The sequence below is a fragment of the Eurosta solidaginis genome, chromosome 2 (assembly GCF_040869045.1).
Source record: "Eurosta solidaginis isolate ZX-2024a chromosome 2, ASM4086904v1, whole genome shotgun sequence".
NCBI lineage: Eukaryota > Metazoa > Arthropoda > Insecta > Diptera > Tephritidae > Eurosta > Eurosta solidaginis.
Window position 1 is genome coordinate 7,772,492 of NC_090320.1, and position 22,963 is coordinate 7,795,454.

The 22,963-nt window shown below is 37.4% G+C and overlaps 1 protein-coding gene across 1 annotated transcript; it reads left to right on the top strand.

The window, feature by feature from the left end:
* Positions 1–301: 301 nt before the first annotated feature.
* Positions 302–13,376, top strand: LOC137241461 (uncharacterized). The gene is made up of 5 exons (XM_067769076.1): positions 302–419; positions 2,920–4,590; positions 11,363–11,544; positions 13,083–13,303; positions 13,362–13,376. Exons 2-5 carry the CDS (start codon positions 3,254–3,256, stop codon positions 13,374–13,376), a joined length of 1,755 nt encoding a protein of 584 aa, XP_067625177.1. The 5' UTR covers positions 302–419; positions 2,920–3,253.
* Positions 13,377–22,963: the final 9,587 nt, after the last annotated feature.

A 22,963-nucleotide genomic window follows, 5' to 3' on the forward strand; every position in this document is an offset into this window, starting at 1 on the left:
GAATAAAAACAGTGATTGAAAATAATATTGGAAAAGATTACGAAATTAAGGTGCCAAACATGATTCGCCCAAGCTTAATTGTGAAAGGTGTAAATATTCAAGTTGATAATGCTGAGTTGATTGAGAGAATAAAAAAACAAAACGCTCACACAAGCGAAAGTGCATTAAAAGTTGTGAAGAAAATAGAAAGAAAACGAGGCAATACAATAGTTTTTGACGTTATAATACAAGCTGATAAAGAGGACTTTTCAAAGATACTTGCTGCAGAACGAATTAATATCGGTTGGGAAAGATGTAAAGTGTACGATGCAATAGTGTGCTTAGGTGTTATAAATGTAAAGGCTTTAACCACAAATCTGTGGAATGCAAAAATGAGGAAGCCTGTCACAAATGCCATGCCAGCCATAATTCAACAACGTGTAATGAAATTCCCATAAATAAATGTTTAAATTGTATTAAAGCAAAGGAAAAGTTAAACCTGCCATTAGACATAAATCATGATACATTTGACAAAGAATGTCCTTGCTATGTGAACAAATTGCAGAAAAGAACAAGTAAGAACGGGACTGTCTTCGGCTGTGCCGAAGACTTCATACCTTTCATGAATGGGGCTGAACAATAATCTTATCCCGTTTGTAATCTCCGAATAATCGGATGTATAAGATAAGAAATATATAGTGAACAGATCTACATACCTTAACGATTTTTAAGATAAATATAAAATAAAAAACAGGTAGGTACTTCGTGTGAGGATGCAAAGTTTCAGGTTTTTTGTGGTCTGCGTGTAAAAACTATGACTACGAATCACGTATTTCAAAAATATATGACGAAAACGTAACTATTTGATGAAATTTGATGAATTTTGAAGATTCTAGCCGTAAAAAAGGGGTCAAAAAGACAGTTCTTATGAAGTATATAATATATATACGACCGATCTCTATGATTTTTTCAGACAACAATATATGCTATATACGTAACCAATCGGTGAAATTTGAAGCTTCTAACTGTTAAAACGGGGCAGAAATTGCGCAAAGTTTCTTATCTGAACAATCGGTTGTATGAGATATATACTATGTGTACCACCGATCTCAATGATTTTTTCAGACATCAATATATGCTATACACGTAAGCAGTTGGTGAAATGTGAAGCTTCTAGCTGTTAAAATGGGGCCGAAATCGTAAAAAAATATATATATACTATATATATATATTATATATATATACTATATATACCATCATATATATATTATATATATCACCGATCTCTATGAGTTTTTGACACAACAATACATACTATATACGTAAGCATTTGGTGAAATTTGAACATATCTAAACGATTTTTAAGATAAATATAAAATAAAAAATAGGTAGGTAATCTGTGTGAGGATGCAAAGCTTCACGTTTTTTGTGGTCTGCATGTAAAAACTATGGCTACGAATCACGTTTTTCAAAAATATATGACGTAAACGTAACTATTTGATGAAATTTGATGAATCTTGAAGCTTCTAGCCGTAAAAAAGGGGTCAATATGACAGTTTATATGAAGTATATAATATATAAACCACCGATCTCTATGATTTTTTCAGACAACAATATATGCTATATACGAAAGCATTATGTGAAATTTGAAGCTTCTAACTGTTAAAACGGGGCAGAAATTGCGCAAAGTTTCTTATCTGAACAATCGGTTGTATGAGATATATACTATGTATACCACCGATCTCAATGATTTTTTCAGACATCAATATATGCTATACACGTAAGCAGTTGATGAAATTTGAAGCTTCTAGCTGTTAAAATGGGGTAGAAATTGCGAAAAGTTTCTTATCTGAACAATCGGTTGTATGAGATATATACTATATATACAACCGATCTCTATGATTTTTTCAGACAACAATATATGCTATATACGTAAGCAATCAGTGAAATTTGAAGCTTATAGCTGTTAAAATGGGGTAGAAATTGCGAAAAGTTTCTTATCTGAACAATCGGTTGTATGAGATATATACTATATATACAACCGATCTCTATGATTTTTTCAGACAACAATATATGCTATATACGTAACCAATCGGTGAAATTTGAAGCTTATAGCTGTTAAAATGGGGTAGAAATTGCGAAAAGTTTCTTATCTGAACAATCGGTTGTATGAGATATATACTATATATACAACCGATCTCTATGATTTTTTCAGACAACAATATATGCTATATAAGTAAATATTCGGTGAAATTTGAAGCTTCTAGCTGTTAAAATGGGGCTAAAATTTGCGAAAATATATATATGTATACTATATATATATACTATATATACCACCATATATATACTATATATACCACCGATCTTTATGATTTTTTCAGACAACAATATATGCTATATACGTAAGCATTCGCTGAAATCTGAAGCCTCTAACTCTTAAAATAGGGCAGTAATTACGAAAAGTTCCTTATCTGAACAATCGGTTGTGGGGAATATATACTATATATACGACCGATCTCATAAATTTTTTCAGGCAACAATATGTGCAATATACGAAAGTATATGGTGAAGTTTGAAGCTTCAATCTGTTAAATTGGGTAAGATATTACAAAAATCCTCTTTTTCTGAAAAATCGGTTGTATGGAGGATATATGCTATAGTGGTTCGATCCGGTCGGTTCCGACAAATGTCTAATCGGACACCCAAATACACCTGCTCACCAAATTTTATCAAGATATCTCAAAAATTGAGGGACTAGTTTGCATACAAACAGACAGACGGACAGACGGACAGACGGACAGACGGACATGGCTAAATCAACTCAGCTCTTCAACCTGATTATTTCGGTATACTTAATGGTGGGTCTATCTATTTTCCTTTAAGGACTTACAATTTTCGGTTTCGTGACGAAATTAATATACCATTTCATTTTCATGAAAGGTATAAAAAGTAAGCTCGGGTATTAGCAATCAAAAAATTATGAGGCCATCAATCTAAAAGATAACATTAGGCAGCGAAAGTTGAAAAATAAAATAAAGTGCATATACCTTAATATAAACAGTATCACAGCCAATAAGGAAGAAGTTGAAAGAATGATAGAAGAAGAAGCTCCAAATACCATACCACAGAGAATATCAGTGATTCAGAGCTTAATATTGTTGGTTATAACCATGCAAGGTGTGATCCACACAGCCGACACACAGGTGGTGTATTGATATATATTCATAAATTGATTAGCTTCAAAGTAATATACAACAGTAATATAAACAATAATATGTGGTGTGTTGTGCTGAAAACAACGAGAAGCACAATTAAGTGGCAAATTGGTGTAGTATACCATTCACCGAATACAAGCGATGCTGAGTTCATTAGATACATGGGTGAAATGCTGGACGAATATTTTAATGAAAATGGAAACAATGTCATTGGTGATTTCAATATAAACATGAATGTAAGGTCAACTTACTCAAACCAGCTAAACCAAACATTCACATCAATGTCAATGAGACAGTTAATCAAATTTAATACAAGAATAACCGAATCATCACAAGCCAGAATAGACCTTCTCTATAGCAATAGCGGTGATATCGAAATACAAAACTTAGAGAATCAGAGAATATCAGATCATGAAACAATTTGTATCAAACTGCCTGTACAAGAAAACTACAAAATGAGAGTGTATGATAACCGCTTATGCTGGGACAACTATACGGGGAAAAATTTATTAAATCATCTTAGGAATTATGATCTGGCCGAACTTACAAACTGTGACATCGATGAAAAAGTCATAGTCATAAATAACATTTTGGAAGGCGTAATGGATGCGATAATATTTGAAAAGCAAGTTCAAACCAAAATAATGAATAAGTGGTACGATCGTGAACTTACAGAACTGAACAAGCAAAAATGTGAACTTTACAAGTTGGCAAAGATATCAAACTCATGGGAGAATTACAACGATATAAAACGACACTACAAAAGAGTAATCAAGTTTAAAAAGAAGAAATACATGGAGAATAAAATCACAATCAACAGTAACAACCAAAGGGTGATGTGGAAATGTCTAAAAGATGCTGTAAATATGAACAACGATAATTCTCAAATAAAACGAGTTTTTATAAACAACACTTATGTTGAGGAAGATTATGAAATTGCAAGACAATTAAATCAGTTTTTTATTGAAAGTATAAGAATAATACGTAGTAGTATCGAAACCATTATGCCAGTTGAAGCTGAGGTAGACATAAATAGAAATTTATTTGAACTTAAAAATGTAAGTGTTGATCAGTTCTTTCGTACAGCGGCGACATTACAAAATAAATATGGTGGAAGAAAACTATTAACAGAAGGTGTCATTAAAGATAGTATGTTATACTTAGGATACTATTATACTAGCATAGTTAATGAAAGCTTTAATAGTGGTGTTTTTCCAGCATGCTGGAAAACGTCGACAATTATACCAGTTGAAAAAGTTAAAGGAACAGTAAAACCAGAAGAAATACGGCCAATAAATACGTTACCTAGCGATGAAAAAATAATAGAGAAAATTGTAAAAGAACAGCTGCTAGAATATGTAAATAAATATGAAATTATTATTAGCGAGCAATCAGGGTTTAGATCAAAACACTCCTGTGAAACCGCACTGACCATGGCGATAGCAGAGTGGAAAGAAGGAATGTCTTGCAAACTAGTAACAGTCACAGTTTTTCTTGACCTTAAAAGAGCTTTTGAAACTATTGATAGAGATATGATGTTCAGGAAATTATATAACATCGGCGTCCAAAATACAGCTTTAAAGTGGTTCAGAAGCTACCTTACAGGAAGAAAACAGAGAACTTTAATTAGGAACGTGACATCTCCTGAAATAGAAGTTGAAATAGGTTTACCACAGGGATCAGTACTAGCCGCGATTCTGTTCATAATATACATAAATGATATTTAAACTTGTTTGAGTCACTGTAAAATAAGACTATTCGCAGATGATGCATTGTTGACGATAAGCTGTCCATCCGTAACTGAGGCCATATCAAAAATACAAGCGGATATAGACTCTGTATACAAATGGCTATGTCAAAACAAGCTCAAAATTAATATTGAGAAAACAAAATGGATGGTTATGAGTAAAATACACTCAGGAGTTGACAATGTAACCCTAAAAATAGCAAATATCCCATTAGAAAGAATAAACAAAATAAAATACTTAGGAGTTATAATAGATGAAAGATTAAAGTTTGATGAGCATCTTAAATATGTAGAGGGGAAAGTTTCAAAGAAGATAAGTTTTATGATACGGATGTGCAAGCACATAAGCCTATACTATAAAACAATGGTTTATAAGTCTATCGTTGAACCGCATTTTATATATTGCCCAGAAAAAACAAAATACGGTGATGCGATTTATTTTAAAGAAGCGTTTTGATACTCCCATACAAGAGCTACTAAACAGCTTGAACTGGCTTAGTGTAAAACAGCTTGCGTTATATTATACTTTGAAATTCATACACAACATGAAATTAGGAAACCTACCAAATTATCTAAATGATCGTGTAAAATACAACAACGATGTCCATAACTATAACACAAGAAACAAAAATAATTTCCACTTGCCAATTGTAAAATCCGAATTTGATAAAAAGAGTATATATTTTGAGGGATTAAGAGAATACAATGAACTTCCTAGGAACTTAAAATATTGTAAAAATATGAAAGAGTTCAAGAGGCTATTATACGAATATTGTAAAGGAGTACCTATTAGGTAAAAAAGAAATACATTTTATAACTCAAAATTAATTATGCAAAATCCAAAGACTGTATAATGTATAAATGTGATCTCATAGATTTAATCTAAGTCTAAAGACTGTAATAAATAAAATAACTAATAAATTAACACCTTTCGTTTGATACTCATATTGTACAAACGCATTCTAGAGTCATCCCTGGGTATCAAAACCCATATCGTACAAAAAAATTCTAGAGTCGCCCCTGGTCCACCTTTATGGCGATATCTCGAAAACGCGTCCACCTATAGAACTAAGGCCCACTCCCTTTTAAAATACTCATTAACACCTTTCGTTTGATACCCATATTGTACAAACGCATTCTAGAGTCACCCCTGGTCCACCTTTATGGCGATATCTCGAAAAGGCGTCCACCTATATATATAACTAAGGCCCACTCCCTTTTAAAATACTCATTAACACCTTTCATTTGATACCCATATCGTACAAACAAATTCTAGAGTCACCCCTGGTCCACCTTTATGGCGATATCTCGAAAAGGCGTCCACCTATAGAACTAAGGCCCACGCCCTTTTAAAATACTCATTAACACCTTTCATTTGATACTCATATCGTACAAAAAAATTCTAGAGTCACCCCTGGTCCACCTTTATTGCGATATCTCGAAAAGGCGTCCGCCTATAGAACTAAGGTCCACGCCTTTTAAAATACTCATTAACACCTTTCATTTGATATCCATGTCGTACAAACAAATTCTAGAGTCACCCCTGGTCCACCTTTATGGCGATATCTCGAAAAGGCGTCCACCTATAGAACTAACAAACGCATTCTAGAGTCACCCCTGGTCCACCTTTTTGGAGATATCTAGATAAGGCGTCCACGTATAGAACTAAGCCCACGCCCTTTTAAAATACTCTTAAACGCCTTTCATTTGATATCCATATCGTACAAATAAATTCTAGTGTCAGCCCTGGTCCACCTTTATGGCGATATCCTTAAATGGCGTCCACCTATAGAACTATGGCCCACTCCCTCTTAAAATACTCTTTAATACCTTCCATTTGATACACATGTCATACAAACACATTCCGGGGTTACCCTAGGTTCATTTTCCTTCATGGTGATTTTCCCTTATTTTGTCTCCATAGCTCTCAACTGAGTATGTAATGTTCGGTTACATCCGAACTTAGCCTTCCTTACTTGTTGTATATACTTCTAACTTCAATTAAACAAAAAAGCACACTAATACACGCTTTTGACATTTATATATCAATTTACCGTTATTGTGATTCGAAAACTTAAATTATTTCTTATGGTCCTATATGTTCACATGTGACTCATTGAACGTGGTAAAAAAATTGTTTTTGCTACGTTCAGGAATCACATTTGACTCACAAAATAAAATAGCCAAAATAAGGTAAATATATGTCAAATCATTTATAAAAATAATATTTTGTAATATATATTCATATTATTCAATTAAGCAATACAAAAAAATAATGGGCGTGGGGCATTCTCAAAGCGCTTTGTATGGGGACAGGAAAGTTGTTAAGGTAAAACTGCCGTGTTAAACGATATATGAGCGTTTTCTGCATTAAATATATATTTTTATACCTTTCATGAAAATGAAATGGTATATTAACTTTGGCACGAATCTCAAAATTGTAAGTCCTTAAAGGAAAATAGATAGACCCACCATTAAGTATACCGAAATAATCAGGATAAAGAGGTGAGTTGATTTAGCCATGTCCGTCTGTCGGTCTGTCCGTCTGTCCGTCTGTTTGTATGCAAACTAGTCCCTCAATTTTTGAGATATCTTGATAAAATTTGGTGAGCGGTTGTATTTAGGTGTCCGATTAGACATTTGTCGGAACCGGCCGGATCCTCCATACAACCGATTTTTCAGAAAAAGAGGATTTTTGTCATACCTTCCTCCATTTATCAGATTGAAGCTTCAAACTTCACCATATGCTTTCGTATATTGCACATATTGTTGTCTGTAAAAATGGATGAGATCGGTCGTATATATAGTATATATCCCCCACAACCGATTGTTCAAATAAGAAACTTTCCGTAATTACTGTCCCATTTTAAGAGCTAGAAGCGTCAAATTTCATCAAATTTCATCAAATACTTACATTTACGTCATATAAACACATGAAACTTTGCATCCTCACACAAAGTACCTACCTATTTTTTATTTCATATTTATCTTAAAAATCTTTTAGGCATGTACATCTGTTAACTATATATTTCTTATCTTATACAGCCGATTATTTGGAGATTACGAATGGGATAAGATATTGTTCAGCCCCATTCATGAAAGGTATGAAGTCTTCGGCATATCCGAAGACAGTACCGTCCTTACCTGTTTTTTTTTCAGAAAACATTTTATAAGCGTGTTGATATCTAATTTAAATGTGAAAGTTAATTGTGATTGCTTACAAAAAAACACGAACACTTCAAATTGTTTTCATAAACGTTTGTTCATGATGGCTGAATAGAATTCGCTTCTTGATTTCTCCAAGAACTCTTTGGTATTACAACCATTCGTCTTTTAATGTATGCATGATATCATGATTCAATTACTAGAGGTTTGTTCTTCAACGATGACAGAGCTTTGACACTCCCAAATTGAAAAATCTGGACGGGTTGCTTTTACGAAGTAAGGAATCGGGTAATAATTAAAACCCCTTTAGCGAATATTGTAGTAGAAAAGTACCTTTAGTACTATATTAGTAGTGATAATAAATTTGTAAATGCCAACAGGTTTTGGAGCAAATAATCCATTTTCTACTAAATATTTCGTGAATTGATAAAGAGGTACATATGTTGGTATGGTCATTCTTTCAGAATTTGTTTGAAGCAAAAAATCACTCTCAAAATTTGTTTCAAAAACTCCCTATATGAGTATAAGTTCAATGCATTTTGACATAAGAGGGAGTTAATGAAAAGCATTCTGAAATAAGGCGTTCTTCTATCTAATTATAATATAGGGCTTTTTTGTGACAATTCCTGAATTGAAAATTTTTTGAAAAATATTTTGAGATAGGACGATTTTGAACAGGCAGCCGCCATGGGGTGATGATCTACTCAGCAGCTGCAATGAACTGACACAAAATAATAAATAATAATATAAAAGAAAATTGCTTATTTTCTTAAAACTTTATATTCTGGCCTTGACTTTGACAGAAGAGTTAAGCTTTTGCGCGGTCCTGGTACACAGGGATTATTCACCTTTTTATTCTGAAATTTCGGAAAGCTCTTTTACGTTAAGTATTCATGGAAGTGTTCCGGATAAAAAAATATAAACCGATTCCCCAAGCTCTTAAATGGAGACTGTTCCGAACATACGGAATGAAAAAGTTAACATGCTCAATGAGTACATTTCGTTATGGCATCTCCATTATTTACTAATTACATTTTTACGTGAATCGATTCACTTGTCGAGTTTTTGACGGTGAATGATGAATTTTAAATTGGTTTAGGTTTCGTTCATAGGTTTACGAAAGTGCACGATTCCTTGGTGTCCTCACTTTTCATAAAATTACCTACTTATGTTCAGCCACACTAATAGATCATGGCATAGTTAATAAATTCATCATAAAATTAAAATAAATGTTCTAAGGAATTATGCAGTTCAGTACTTATCGGGTATTTGTAAAATGTTTGCTTCCTAATTCTACTACTAATATTTTTCGAAAAATCGCAAAGAAACAACACAGTTAACGGATGTCAATTTAATTTGGGAGCAAAATGGCTGCAATTGTCAAAAAATTTGTCTGCCGAGCAAACCTTTAGTGATGGAATCATGGCATGAAATTAAGAATTTTTATATACATAAATATATATATACATATATTATGTACATATTACCATTATTCAAATGATTAATATATTTCGTTTAAAAAAAGCTTTTTCGAATCAATTATAGCTTCCTTTTTGAAATTTGTTATAAATTTACATTTACAAGCTTAAAAGCAACCAGTTGTTTCGATTATTTTGCACTTCTAAACTATTTGTAAACAAAAAATTAACGTTTTGCAAGTTTAGTGTTTATTTACTTACACTACGTTTACTTTGTTTGTTGGGCCCATGTGACTTATTAAGATCACGCTTGAATTTCGATTCACCAACTGTTTTTATTATTGTTCACCAGTGTTTAATATGCAATTTAAAGTCGTTAATACTTCCGTAGATTATGCTAAATTAACTGTAGCATATAGTTAGCTAACAGCACTACCATATCATAACACATACATACATACATATGTATGCGCAGGGCCGCATTAACACGTAAGCAGAATAGGCAGTTGCCTGGGGCCCCCGATTTTAGGGGGCTCTCGAAAAGTGAAAAAGACTTCTAAAATTTTCTTACAAACATAAAATTCTGGAGAGTGAAAGAAAAAATATAATCAGAACTGAAATTAAATTTTACTCCAATAAATAAAACTTAATTTGACCGCATTCAATAGGCGGCGACCGACAAACTAGACAAGGTTCCTAAAAAGGACATTTCCGACTCATTTGATAAATTGTATTAGCGTGCGAAGAAGTGCATCTAAGTGAAAGGAGAGTATATTGAATAATAATAGAAAAGGTTTATAACTTTTCTTCAGTTGGAAGGTCATACTGGCGAATCAAACTTTAAAGTTTCTTACTGAAGACTGTGGTTTAGATATTCAAAATTGTAGAGGACAATAATATGACAACGCATTAAACATGTCCGGGAGGTATAAAATTGTGCAAGCAAGAATATTGAGTTTGAATGAGAATGCGATCTATGTTCTCTGTTCCTCGCATTCCCTTAATTTGGTTGCAGAGCATGCTGTGAAGTGCTGTTTTTATGCAGTCGATTTTTTCGCCATTATGCAGACATATACTTTTTTTCCGCTTCCACCTATCGTTGGGGCGTATTAAAAAATAAAATAAACAATGAGAAAAGAAGACATTTGAAGACATTGTTAACTACACGCTGGGAAGCACATGCGAATGCGACGAATACAGTTTGCGATTGATTTGATATCATATTAGAAGCTCTAGAAATCATTGCTGATGATGAATCACAAAATACTGATACTCGTTATGAGGCGACGTGTATCGCGAATAAAATGCAAAAATTCGACTGTGGTTACATGTTGATTTTATGGAACTCTATTTTGACTGCTATGCATTCAGTGAGTAAGTCATTGCAAAGTGCAAAAGCAGATTTGCAATCGTGTGGTTTTTTGTACGGATTGTTAGAAGAGAGTTTAGTTTCATTCCGTGAAAAGTTCAATGATTTCGAGGAAAAAACAATTATTACCTGGTGTAGGTTATACAGAAATCGTAAAACGTACTCGTCGTAGAAAAAACCAACCTAATGACGGAAATGCTCCCGAAGTCCAGAAGTAGAATTTTCGTCTCGCGATGATTTTAGGACAAAAGGTTTCCTCGAAATCATCGACAATCTTCACAGTGAAATCAAACGACGTGCGAAAGTGTATGTATATGGAAATTTCAGAGAGATTTGCATTTCTCATCAACTTTTCTCTAAGTGATGGAGACCTCCACGAAGCTATAAATAACTTAGTTCGTTTTTATTCTAGAGATTTGGAAGAATTTTTCATTCAAATGAAACAATTCCAAAGTTACTTGAACTCCAGATACACTGATGCACAAAAAACTCATAGTCATTTGTATAAGATTCTAATGGAAGATCAATTAGCCGATCTATTTCCGCCTTGCAGCACAGATTCGCTGTACTGTGCTCATGTCAATAACATATTTGACCTTTACGAAAACAATGTTGATAGTCATTTCTGCGTTTTGGGTGATTTCAATCTAAGTAAGGTTGTATGGTCCAAAATTATTAATGATAATGTCCTAACGCCTACTAATATCCATCATCCTCATGAGATCAATTTCTTAGACACCCTTTTTGGGGCTAATTTAATTCAGATTAACCACTTCGTTAACCAGTTAAATAATATCCTGGACCTTATTTTTGTTGATGAGAATCTAATTACTCACTTGACCGAATGTACGTTTCCTATTTATAAGTCTGATATGCATCATGTACCATTATCGTTAGCTATAGAATTCTTCGACCTGGTGCTGAATAACTACATTAATAATACTGTCCGCTCCTATAATTTCAAGGATGCAAATTATGATACTCTTAACTCACTCATATCTGAAACTGATTGGAACTCTATTTTCTTTGCTAAAAACCATGCTGAAGGTTTCGATGCCTTCCTGCTTGTGTTGTCAAACATCTTCAGTACGAATCTCGCTTTACTACCGGTTAAAGTTCACAAATTACCCTGGTACACTACTAGGTTAAAAAAACTGAAAAATCAAAGAAATAAGTACCATAAATTATATAAAGCGTTTTTCGACATTTCTTTTAAAGATCAGTATACCTATTATATGACTCAGTTCAATGTTCTTGATAAGTTCTTATACAGTAAATACATTTCCAGATTTGAGGATGAGTTAAAAGCAAATCCTAAATCTTTTTGGAACTATGTTCGGTCTAAGAAAGGTTGTACTAACATCCCACCCTGTGTGAAATTTAACGATACCAGTTCAGAGAGCCTGGCTGTTTCAGTACACCTTTTTGCTGATTTTTTCAAACCTACATTTGTTGTTGACGCGGATGATATTAACAACAGGTATTCCTTTGATACACCAAAGCCTTTAAACTTCGGGTCCCTGTCTGTATCTGAAATGGACATTATTAAGGGTATCTCCTCCTTACAGTCCTCACTGAAAAACGATATAGATGGTTTGTCCTGTTCTTTATTTAAAAAGTGTAGTACTTCTCTTTGTGTTCCATTGCGCCATATTTTAAATACTTCGCTTTCGACCGGAGTTTTTATTGATCGCTGGAAGCTGGCGTCCATCACCCCAATCTTCAAGTCAGGCAATAAAAATGATGTAAAGAATTATAGGCCAATATCTAAATTGTCGACCTGTTCAAAACTTTTTGAAAAGGTAGTTAAGGACAAGTTATCGTTCGCTATCAATAAAATAATCGATCCGTGTCAGCATGGTTTTATTGCAGGGCGTTCGACTGTCACAAGGATGGATGTCAAGTTGACACCATATATACAGATTTTTCCAAGGCTTTTGACACAGTTTCGCATAAATTACTTTTGTGGAAACTTGAAAATATGGGCTTTCATTCAAGTTTTCTGTTGTGGCTGAAGTCTTACCTAGAAAATGGGATATATTTTGTTGAAATCGAGAAAACTAAGTCTTACAAATTCTTATCAACTTCGGGTGTACCACAAGGTAGCATCCTTGGTCCTATTTTATTCATAATGTTTATTAATGATGTTGGCTCTTGCCTAAAATATTCTAATTATTTACTTTATGCAGACGATTTAAAACTCTTCCGTAAGATCACCAGTATTTCTGATGCTTTGCGTCTGCAGGAAGATCTGAATGCTATTAACGATTGGGCTTCACAAAATAATCTGCTACTCAACATTAGTAAATGCTGTCACATAACGTTTACTAAGTCAATGAATATCCTTTCGTCCGTGTATTCGATCACAAACGTAACGCTTGCCTCAGTTGATGAGTTTCGTGATCTTGGCGTAATTTTTGATCTGTCTTTTACCTTTGCTAATCATGTTAACTTTCTTATACCAAAAGCGTATACCAACTTAGCTTTCTTACGACGATATGCGAAGGATTTCAAAGACCCGTATACCAGAAAGATTTTGTATAATTCCTTAGTACGTTCAAAGTTAGAATATGCCTCATTTGATTGATATAATTGATGAATTTGCCGAAAACAAATGTAGAAAACGACATGTTTAAAATGTAGATAGTAATTTTATTGATATTATTACATTGTGACAACAAAATTTTTATGAAAGATATAAGTTTGTATTTTTTAATCGAAAAAAGAAGGGAACGGGCGTGAAAAAAGGGCCCCAAAAATTTGGTTGCCTAGTGCCCCGTTGCGGGTTAATTTGGCCCTGTGTATGCGGCGTTAGTGCGTTACGCATATGTGCATATGGATGTACATATGTAGAGCTGTTGCACTATGATCTATAACTAATAATTTTTTTTGTTGTAAGCCCCACACGTTCCAACATTTTTAAATAAATTTTGGTGCGTTGAGGAAATTTTTTATATGTGGTCAGTATAAAGGGTGTCTGTCATGACATAATCCCAAGTTACATCACTAATTTTTTCACTTCTGATTATATCACCGCTTATGAAGTGTCATATTAAAAATTAGGATAATGTCACTTTCGAGTCTAATGCTTGGTTTTTCAGTGCGATTTTAAATCTGGTTAAAGTTGACTAACTAACTTAACTTTGACACTTTGTTAGATAACAAAATTTTGCTGTTCATCTCAGCTTAAGCGGCCGAATTGGAGTTTAAACTGGCACTGAAAAACCCGGCCTAAAAAGAATCAGTCGTAAACCCCCCGTATTTATTTCTGACATAAAGAATTTTTTTCAAACAGAAACAATAAACGAAATTGTTTTTTGCATTATAAAAACACCTACAAGATATAACCATTGGCGTTTCTCGGTAATGAAAAAAATCTCAAATTTCTCAGTTGCACACATCCATATGTACCTATATACTTTTTTCTCAAACAAAAACAAATTTGTGCTGATTTGGAGCTTTACGGCCGATGAATTTAAGGCAAAAAAAATTTCTTTTAAAAATTTGTTTTCTTCCTGTTCCCTCCTACGCATTTCGATGCTGTCGCATCTTCTTCAAGGAGTCTGAACAAATTTAATTTTTTTACTTTGGTTTTTTTTTTCGATTTTCTTTTGTTCAGAGATTGCTTTTTAAATATTATATCGCGTATAAACTTAAAGAAAGTCATAGCCTACCAGAAGGGCCTCGTAGGTGTTTTTTGTGAAAAATAACGATTTTAGAGTTCATAAATAATTTGAGTACTCACAGTCTGTTTTTATATTAAAAATGTTTAAATTTACCAGATTACCAAATAACTCTGTTAGGATCACTTTATATTTCAACATTTTATAATTAGTTATTTCCTTTTTTGCTTTTTAATGGCACTGTGACTTCCAAACAAAAAATAAAAAATTTACCGTCATAAACTGTCAAACCTTCAACCATCGGTAAATTCAACCGACCAAATTAGAAGGACCAATGAGCAGCCTAAATATTTTTATAATAAGCTAGTGTACCCGGCAGACTTTACTTACTTACTTACTTAATTGGCGCTTAACCGTCTAAACGGTTATGGCCGTCCAACAAGGCGCGCCAGTCGCTCCTTCGCTCCGCCAACCGGCGCCAATTGGTCACACCAAGGGAGTTTAAATCGTTTAAATCGTTTAAATCGGCAGACTTTGTACTGCCTGAAAATTGGTTTGTCTACAATCAAAAAGTGAGCCCCGCTTCCCGTCCTCTCTCTATGTCGTTCTCATCTACTTTAAGTATCCTCTATTTTTCTTATTCCTGTCCATCCCGTATTTCATTTATACCCCTCCCACTCCCACTTCCACTCCAACTCTCACTCTCGCTTTCACTCTCACTTCCGCCTTCCCCCTCTCTATCACTCTCACTTCACCCTCTCTATCACTCCCACTTGAATTTTCACTTTCACTACTTCAACTCTCACTCCCACTCCCACTACTTCTCTTACTATAAATTCCTTTCCAACTTCCACTTTAAATCTCACTTCCACTCCCACTTATTGTATTCATACCCCTGTATTCATAACAAATAAAAATGTTTTATAAAGCTTTTTGAAATTCCATTTCTATACGACATTGTGGATAAGACAAGTGTGATATGTTCTGCATAGACGTCAAAATTTCAAATAGAACGGATCACCTGATTTTAAAAGTTACTATCGTGATCTCATCCCGTATCTCTTTCTATCACCCGCTGAAGATTGCCGACCGTGTGCGTCGCCATATTGAACATCCTGTAAAAATTTTACAGTATTTTCAATTTGACAACATTTACGGTAAAAAGTAGTCATTTTATAAAAGCTTTATAAAACTTTTCTATATTTTTTTGAATAAATGGGATAGAACAAAAAGTATGGGGAAAAAAGGTGGGAAAAACTTCAAGTGCACATCCAGTTTCTGAATCTATAAGTCATACTGAGCAATATTATCATAGGACCACAGGTCTGAAATGAATTTCGAGCCTCCCTAATTTTGTTAGAAAATTTTATATCCCAATGGCAGGTTTCGATTACTGGATCAGAATCGTGCGCTCCACCAAACTTTTTGGTTTTGTTTTAGAACGAGAAGTGTCTGCATCTTTCTAACTTAAGATTTTTTAAACTTTTTAGTTTTGTTTTAAAACCAGAACAGTATACAAGTTTATGTTTTTAAACTTTCTAAGCTTTTAGGTTTTGTTCAAAAACAATTTTTAAGATTTTACATCTAAAAAAATTAAAAAAAAAAAAACAAGTAGATTGAAAGGTTTCCAATTTAGATGGCTCCTTTATGGCTGTCGATTCCGCTTAAAAGATGCTATAACTTGTCCAGCTACGCCTTTTTTAATTTCAATAAATCACTCTAAAATATAACAGTTAAATACGTTTTTTTTCATGCAGAAAGGCGTAAGAGATCATTTTTAAGACCTAGCGGAATATTCGTTTTCTCTCTGGTTTTCAGTTCGAATTTAAGCTGTTGTTAAAGCTAATCTCAATATAACCCTGTCATTATGGTCGTTTACATAAAAGTTAAACTTACTTAGTTAGTAGGACCGCTGAGCCCGCCTTGTCGGGCAGGTGGTCTTACGACCAAGATGAACAACTCATTACCTGAATGTAATAAGGAGGATGTAAAGAGGAGGACTGAGTCGCAATCCAAGGACGACAAATACGAATTAAGCGATGCGTCGGACTCGGGGAGCGAGAGTAGTGCTGATTCAATGAACTCCGTGTTGGAGAAGCACACAAATGAAAACGGAGTAGAAGAGTGGAGAAGGGTACGGAGCAGAGGAAGTAAAAGAGCTCTCTCGCAGTACCGTGCAGCACTAAGAATTGTACAACGCTTGGGAGCAGTGGTCGACCCAACAGAAGTGGAGATCGAGCGCTTGGAATGGGCCCATGAAGCGGTAGAAGTAGGTCGAAGGCAGTTCAAAAGGTTTGCTGCGAGAAACCCTCGGTTCTGCAACCGGTACGAGGAGGAAGAAGCGTCGAATGGCAGAATGAAGAGGCAACGTTCGGCAGAAGGCGACAAGCCTGCTTTCAAGAGGCAGAAAGGACCCAGTCCTAGAGCCGCGAGGCAGGGCAGTCGCATAGACAAGACAAGTAGGCCCAAAGCTGTAAGACAGATGGGTTCCAATAGCGAGGTAGCAACTACCTCGAAAGCTGCCAGTCAGAGGGAAGTTCCAACTACGGAAGTAGGAGATAAGCCAAAGGGAGATAACGCTAAGACTCCGGCTTTCTCGGAGGCGCTAAAGGGAGTTAACGCGAAGACTCCGGTGTTCTCGGAGGTTCTAAAGGGAGATAACACTAAGACTCCTGCTTTTCCCGAGAAGATGAGTGATGTGGCAAAGCAGTCACTGACTGTGGCGCTGGTTGATCGTAGCAGTCCGTTCGGACAAATGACTACTGAAAGGTGGAGATCTGTGGAAAGGGAGCTTATTAGCTTAATGCTTAAGATGATGCGGGAACAACCAAGTAAGCCCCTTCCAACCTTTGATTCGGGGGGATGGTATAATGGTGTGAAGATGATAGCGTGCGACAACATCGCGAGCTTGCGGTGGCTGGAGGAAGTCGTTCCAAACCTCCAAAGGCAAGGCACGAACGCGCGGTTTGAGGTGGTGGATAAAGCGCAAATCCCCACGGTACCAAAAGTTAAGGTATGGATACCATGCGTGATGAAGTCGGAGGATACACTGCGACTTCTGCAGAATCAGAATCCGAACATACCGACACAGGATTGGAAGGTACTTACTGTATCTCGGCCTACCGAGGATGGTCAGTTCTACATCTTCCAAATAAACAAGCAGGCGGAGGATATTTTGTACACGCAGCTTGGCAAAATGTCCTTTGGCACTGGCAAAATTTACATGCGACTCAGGAAAAGAAGTCCCGAGGATAAAAATCCTAACACGCTGGAAGTGGGCGAAGTCGAAAAGGACCTCAGAAGCCTAAGGGAAAAAAGACAGGTGGAGGTCCCCGACGTCACCACGAACGTGCTAGAAGAGGACCAACCGCTAAATGGTGCTGTGACTCGCACAGAGGAACACACGGCACAACATTCACGAGGGGCTGAAGGGGGCCTCGAATACTCTAAACCAAAAGGGCAAGAGGAGGACGACGACGTCAAGACGAAGGTGCTGGAGGGGGACAAACAGCCCAATGGTGCTGCGAGTCCTACAGATAAACCTCCAACACAGTAAAGTGGCGTCGAGCGAACTCCTCCTAACCCTTGAGGAGGGTTCGTTTGACGTGGCGCTGATCCAGGAGCCGTGGCTCTCATCGGGAGGAAAGGTTTCTGGACTTAGCGCGCGCGGGTTTGGCGTTTACTACGCACAAACGGAAGGACGGGTGCGAGCTGTAGTAATGGCAAGGAAACAGCTGCATTCATATATGCTGCCTAATTACACCACCGAGGATCTCGTAGCGGTGGCCGTTGAGCAAAAGAATAAGCAGGCATTTATCCTGGCGTCCTGCTACATGGCCCATGCTGCGGAGGTTCCACCGATGGAGTGCAAAAGGCTAGTACAGGAGGAAGGGCGCAAAGGGCGGTTGGTCATAGGCGCAGATGCAAATGCGCACCACAATGCGTGGGGAGGAGCAGATACGAACGAGAGAGGCGAATCTCTATTTTGTTACATCCTGCAAACCAATTTGCAGATAGCCAACAGGGGAAATGTTCCTACATACATTGGTCCAACATCCAGCAATGTTCTGGATATTACATTGAGCTCCGAGCGTGATATATCAAGGTATGATTGGATAGTTCTCGATAGACCATCCTTCTCCGACCATGCGTATATAAGCTTCAGCATCCCACTAAAGAGGGTAGAGAAGGAGGAACCTTTAGAAACCCTAGGGCAACGAATTGGACTAAATTCCAGAAACATGTAGAAACGAAACTGGGACAACCCAAAGAGGTTGCTAATGTAGAGGAACTGGAGGAGTCGAATGAATTCCTAACAAGGACGCTTATGACTGCGTATAACAAAGCTTGCCCTCTAAGAAGATTCAGAGGAAAAGCAAAGCCGCCATGGTGGAGCAATGAGCTGAGTCTTCTAAGAAGACAGGTAAAAGAAATGTTTAAACTCGCAAAGACCGCGGAAAGCGAAGCGTGTCGGGACGAGTACAGGGATCTACTGAGGATCTACAAGCGTGAAATTACCAGGGCGAAGAGAAACTCATGGACAAGTTTCTGTACGGACATAGAGTGCTCCAGTGAAACAGCACGGTTGAAAAAAGTCCTAGCAAAGGGAAACATAGTCCAGGGACTAATAAAGAAAGAGAACGGGGAATGGTCACGTGATAGTGAGGAATCCCTTGAGGTGCTTCTCGATACACATTTCCCATCGGGAGACGGTTTAGAAGAACCAGCAGACATCACTCACACTTCGATCACGGAGCTAGTGGTGCCGGGCTTGGTGACCGATACCAAGATCGAGTGGGCAGTGAAGACGTTTTCTAAGTTTAAATCGCCGGGCCCAGATGGTATATTCCCGGCCATGCTACAATTCTCAAGCAGGGCGGTCGTGGAATGGCTTAAATAATATTCGATGGGTGCATAAGACTGAATCATGTTCCGCACTCTTGGAGAACTGCCCGTGTAGCTTTTCTACCAAAGGCGGGGAAGATCGGTCACGTGTATCCCAAAGACTATAGACCCATTAGCTTAACATCATTTCTGCTCAAAACCTTTGAGAGGCTGATAGATGTGTACATAAAGTCCAACGTGGATGGAAAGCTGCTCTCCACAACACAGCATGCGTACACCAAAGGCAAGTCGGTAGACACCGCATTGCATAGGGTGGTAATAAGCATAGAGAAATCCCTGGAATATAAGGAGTATGCTCTAGGAGTATTCTTGGACATTGCCGGGGCTTTCAATAATGTTGCAAAATGGGCGATTATGGATGGTCTTAATTACATTAAAGTACATCCTGCCTTAATCAGATGGATCGGCTGCATGTTAAATTGCAGAAAGATTACATCACAATGGGGATTGTACGAGGCCACGAAATCAGTGGACAGGGGCACGCCGCAGGGAGGGGTGCTATCACCTCTGCTGTGGACACTGGTCATCAACCAACTGCTCAGGCAATTCGATGAGGGACCCGTAAAACTTACGGCTTACGCATATGACGTTGCAATTGTCATAAGTGGAAAATGCCTTCCAACGATTAGTTCTTTGATGGATCGGGCGCTTCGGGATATTCATACCTGGGCATCTAATGTCGGGCTGAAAGTCAATGCGGAGAAGACGGATATGGTCTTGTTTACAAAGAGGTACAAGGTCCCAAATTGGACCAGGCCTAAGTTAGGAGCGGTGACCTTACAGGAGAAACCTTGCACAAAATATCTAGGAATCATCCTAGACAGTAAGCTGTCATGGAAGCTCAACGTGGAGGAGAGGGTCAAGAAGGCCTCAACGGCACTCTATGCATGTAAAAGAATGCTGGGGTGTACGTGGGGCCTATCGCCCTCTCTTTCTCATTGGGTTTTTACAGCGATTGTAAGCCCTATTCTATACTATGGAGTTCTTGTTTGGTGGAAAGCCACACAAAAAACAACATACCTCAAAAAATTAGAGGGGGTATGCAGACTATCGATGCTTTGCATTACGGGAGCCCTGAAAACAACCCCGACGGCTGCACTGTATGCCATTCTGCACATTCCACCTGTAGACCTGGTAGCAAAGAACAAAGCATTAACGACCGCAACCAGGCTCGGTGCTTCGGGGCAGCTTGAGCGCCGACCATATGGCCATAGTAGTATAGCGTCCTCAGTCATAAGACGAACATACTACATGATTCCCTACCTGCACTTTGAGGGAGATCTTAAGGCCACAATAGAGGTGGACGGTTGGCGCAAGGGTGCGCAAATGGCGGACGAGGCGATACATGTGTACACCGATGGTTCCAAAATAGTGGAAGGAGTAGGGTCTGCGGTATACTGCGCTGATCCGGAATTAAGCAGATCCTACAGGCTGCCGGATTACTGTAGCGTTTTCCAAGCGGAAATATTAGCCGTAACCAAAGCAGTAGAAACCCTGGAAGAGAATAGCTTAAGCTGCAACCGTGTTAACTTTTATATTGACAGTCAAGCAGCAATTAAGGCAATAATCTCGCATAGCACAGCATCTAAATGCGTGTTAGAGTGTAAGCAGTCTGTGGAGAGAATCGGGACAGGGAGAAGCATACATCTATATTGGGTCCCAGGGCATATGGGAATAGATGGGAATGAAAAAGCGGACGAATTAGCTAAAAATTGCGCATCCCTCGAAGCTTGCTCCGTAGACGTCCCAATTAGATTGGGCGAGATTAAGCGAAGGCGAGAGGTGCACATGATCGACCAAGCAGAAAAGGCGTGGGTTCAAGCGCGGGGCTGTAAAGTGTCGAAGATTATGTGTAGGTCTTACAACCTTAGACTAACACAGTTGCTTCTATCATTAAAAAGAGAGGACTGTAGACTCATGACGGGTATTCTGACTGGACACTGCCTTCTGGCGTCACATGCCTTTAAATTAGGCTTGGTCAGTGATAGCAGGTGTAGGAAGTGCGGGTTGGAGGAGGAAACGATCGAGCACGTTCTGTGCTCGTACCCTGCACTTGCCAGGCTAAGACTCCAGCTATTAGGAGTGATACAGCTGTCAGATCTAGAAGCAGCAAGTGGCTTAAGTCCTAGGAAGCTTCTAGTATTTGCCAAGAGGACGGAGTTATTTTATAACATAGGTCCTGGTTTTTGATAGGGTTTTTCAGTTTGGTCGTTAAAACAAACTTCTGGTAACACTACGGACTCAATCAGTCTATGTGAGGTCCTCATGGACCGGCCAGTTCAACCTACCTAGTTAGTAGGCGTTTAATCGTTTAAACAGTTAAGTCCGTTCAACAAGGCGCGCAAGTCGCTTTCCGTTGGGCCAACTGGCGCCAATTGATCACACCAAAAGGAAATTTAAATCGTTTTCCACTTGGTAGTTTCAGCTGAGTGGGACCGGGGTTTTCCTCTGCTTCCATAGACGGGTTCTTTCGTTCGTATAACTTTGTCTTATTCGGTGGACTATGTTGGGGCCTACATTGAGCTCGTACATCTCATTGTTCTTCGTTATTCGCTAGCGTCGACGCTTAGGGGTCCATACATCTTTCGAATAGTCGTATAGCAAGACGGGTACGATGAGTGGCTTGTAGACCATGAACTTTGTTTGCCGAAAGAGGACTTTACTTTATTTATTTATTTTGTATTTAATTCTTAATCTTAGCGACTGCCGTGATGTGATTGTAGCGTGCTTCGCCTATCACACCGAAGATCGTGGGCTCAATTCCCGTTTAAAGTAACATCGTAAATTTAGCAAAAAGTTGCTTCAGTTAGAAAAATGTTTTTCTAAGCGGGATCGCCCTCGTCAGTGATTTGGCAAACACTCCGAGTGTATTTCTGCCATGAAAAGCTTCTCAGTGAAAATTCATCTGCCTTGCAGATGCCGTTCTAAGTCAGCATAAAACATGTAGGTCCCGTTCCACCAATTTGTAGGAAAAATTAAAAGAAGCACGACGCAAATTGGAAGAGAAGCTCGGCCTAAAATCTCTTCGGAGGTTATCGCGCTTGGCATTTATTTTATTAATTCCTAATTTGTAATTAAATAACTAGGTTTCCCATAAGTCTGTCACCAAATACAGAAGAATTTTAGAAATGTTGACTACATTTTCGTCTCCCTGGAATGTAAAAAATAAATATATAAGGACAATATTTATTGCTTTGTTGAATAATTCGAGAATCGGTTTGGCCATTGGAAAAATTCGGAAGCTCATAGGTGTCTTTCTGACTGTCCTTTGTTGTTAATTTGTACCCTGTCGGACAAGTGTGAAGTGTTTTAGAACTAATTTCGGAAGTGTTAGAATAATTTTGGAACGACCGAAAACCAGTATGTTTTCAAAACAAAAGTGACAAGGGATGACGGAAAATCGTTCTAAAATATTGTTTTTAGGAACCACCTGATTTTTCCGACAGGGTATTTAAACAGGAATTCCTGTATATTTGTGTGTTTGTATTTAAAAAGAGCAACGTAAAAGTAAACGTCATAAAAACTGCCGCTTATCTGTTCAT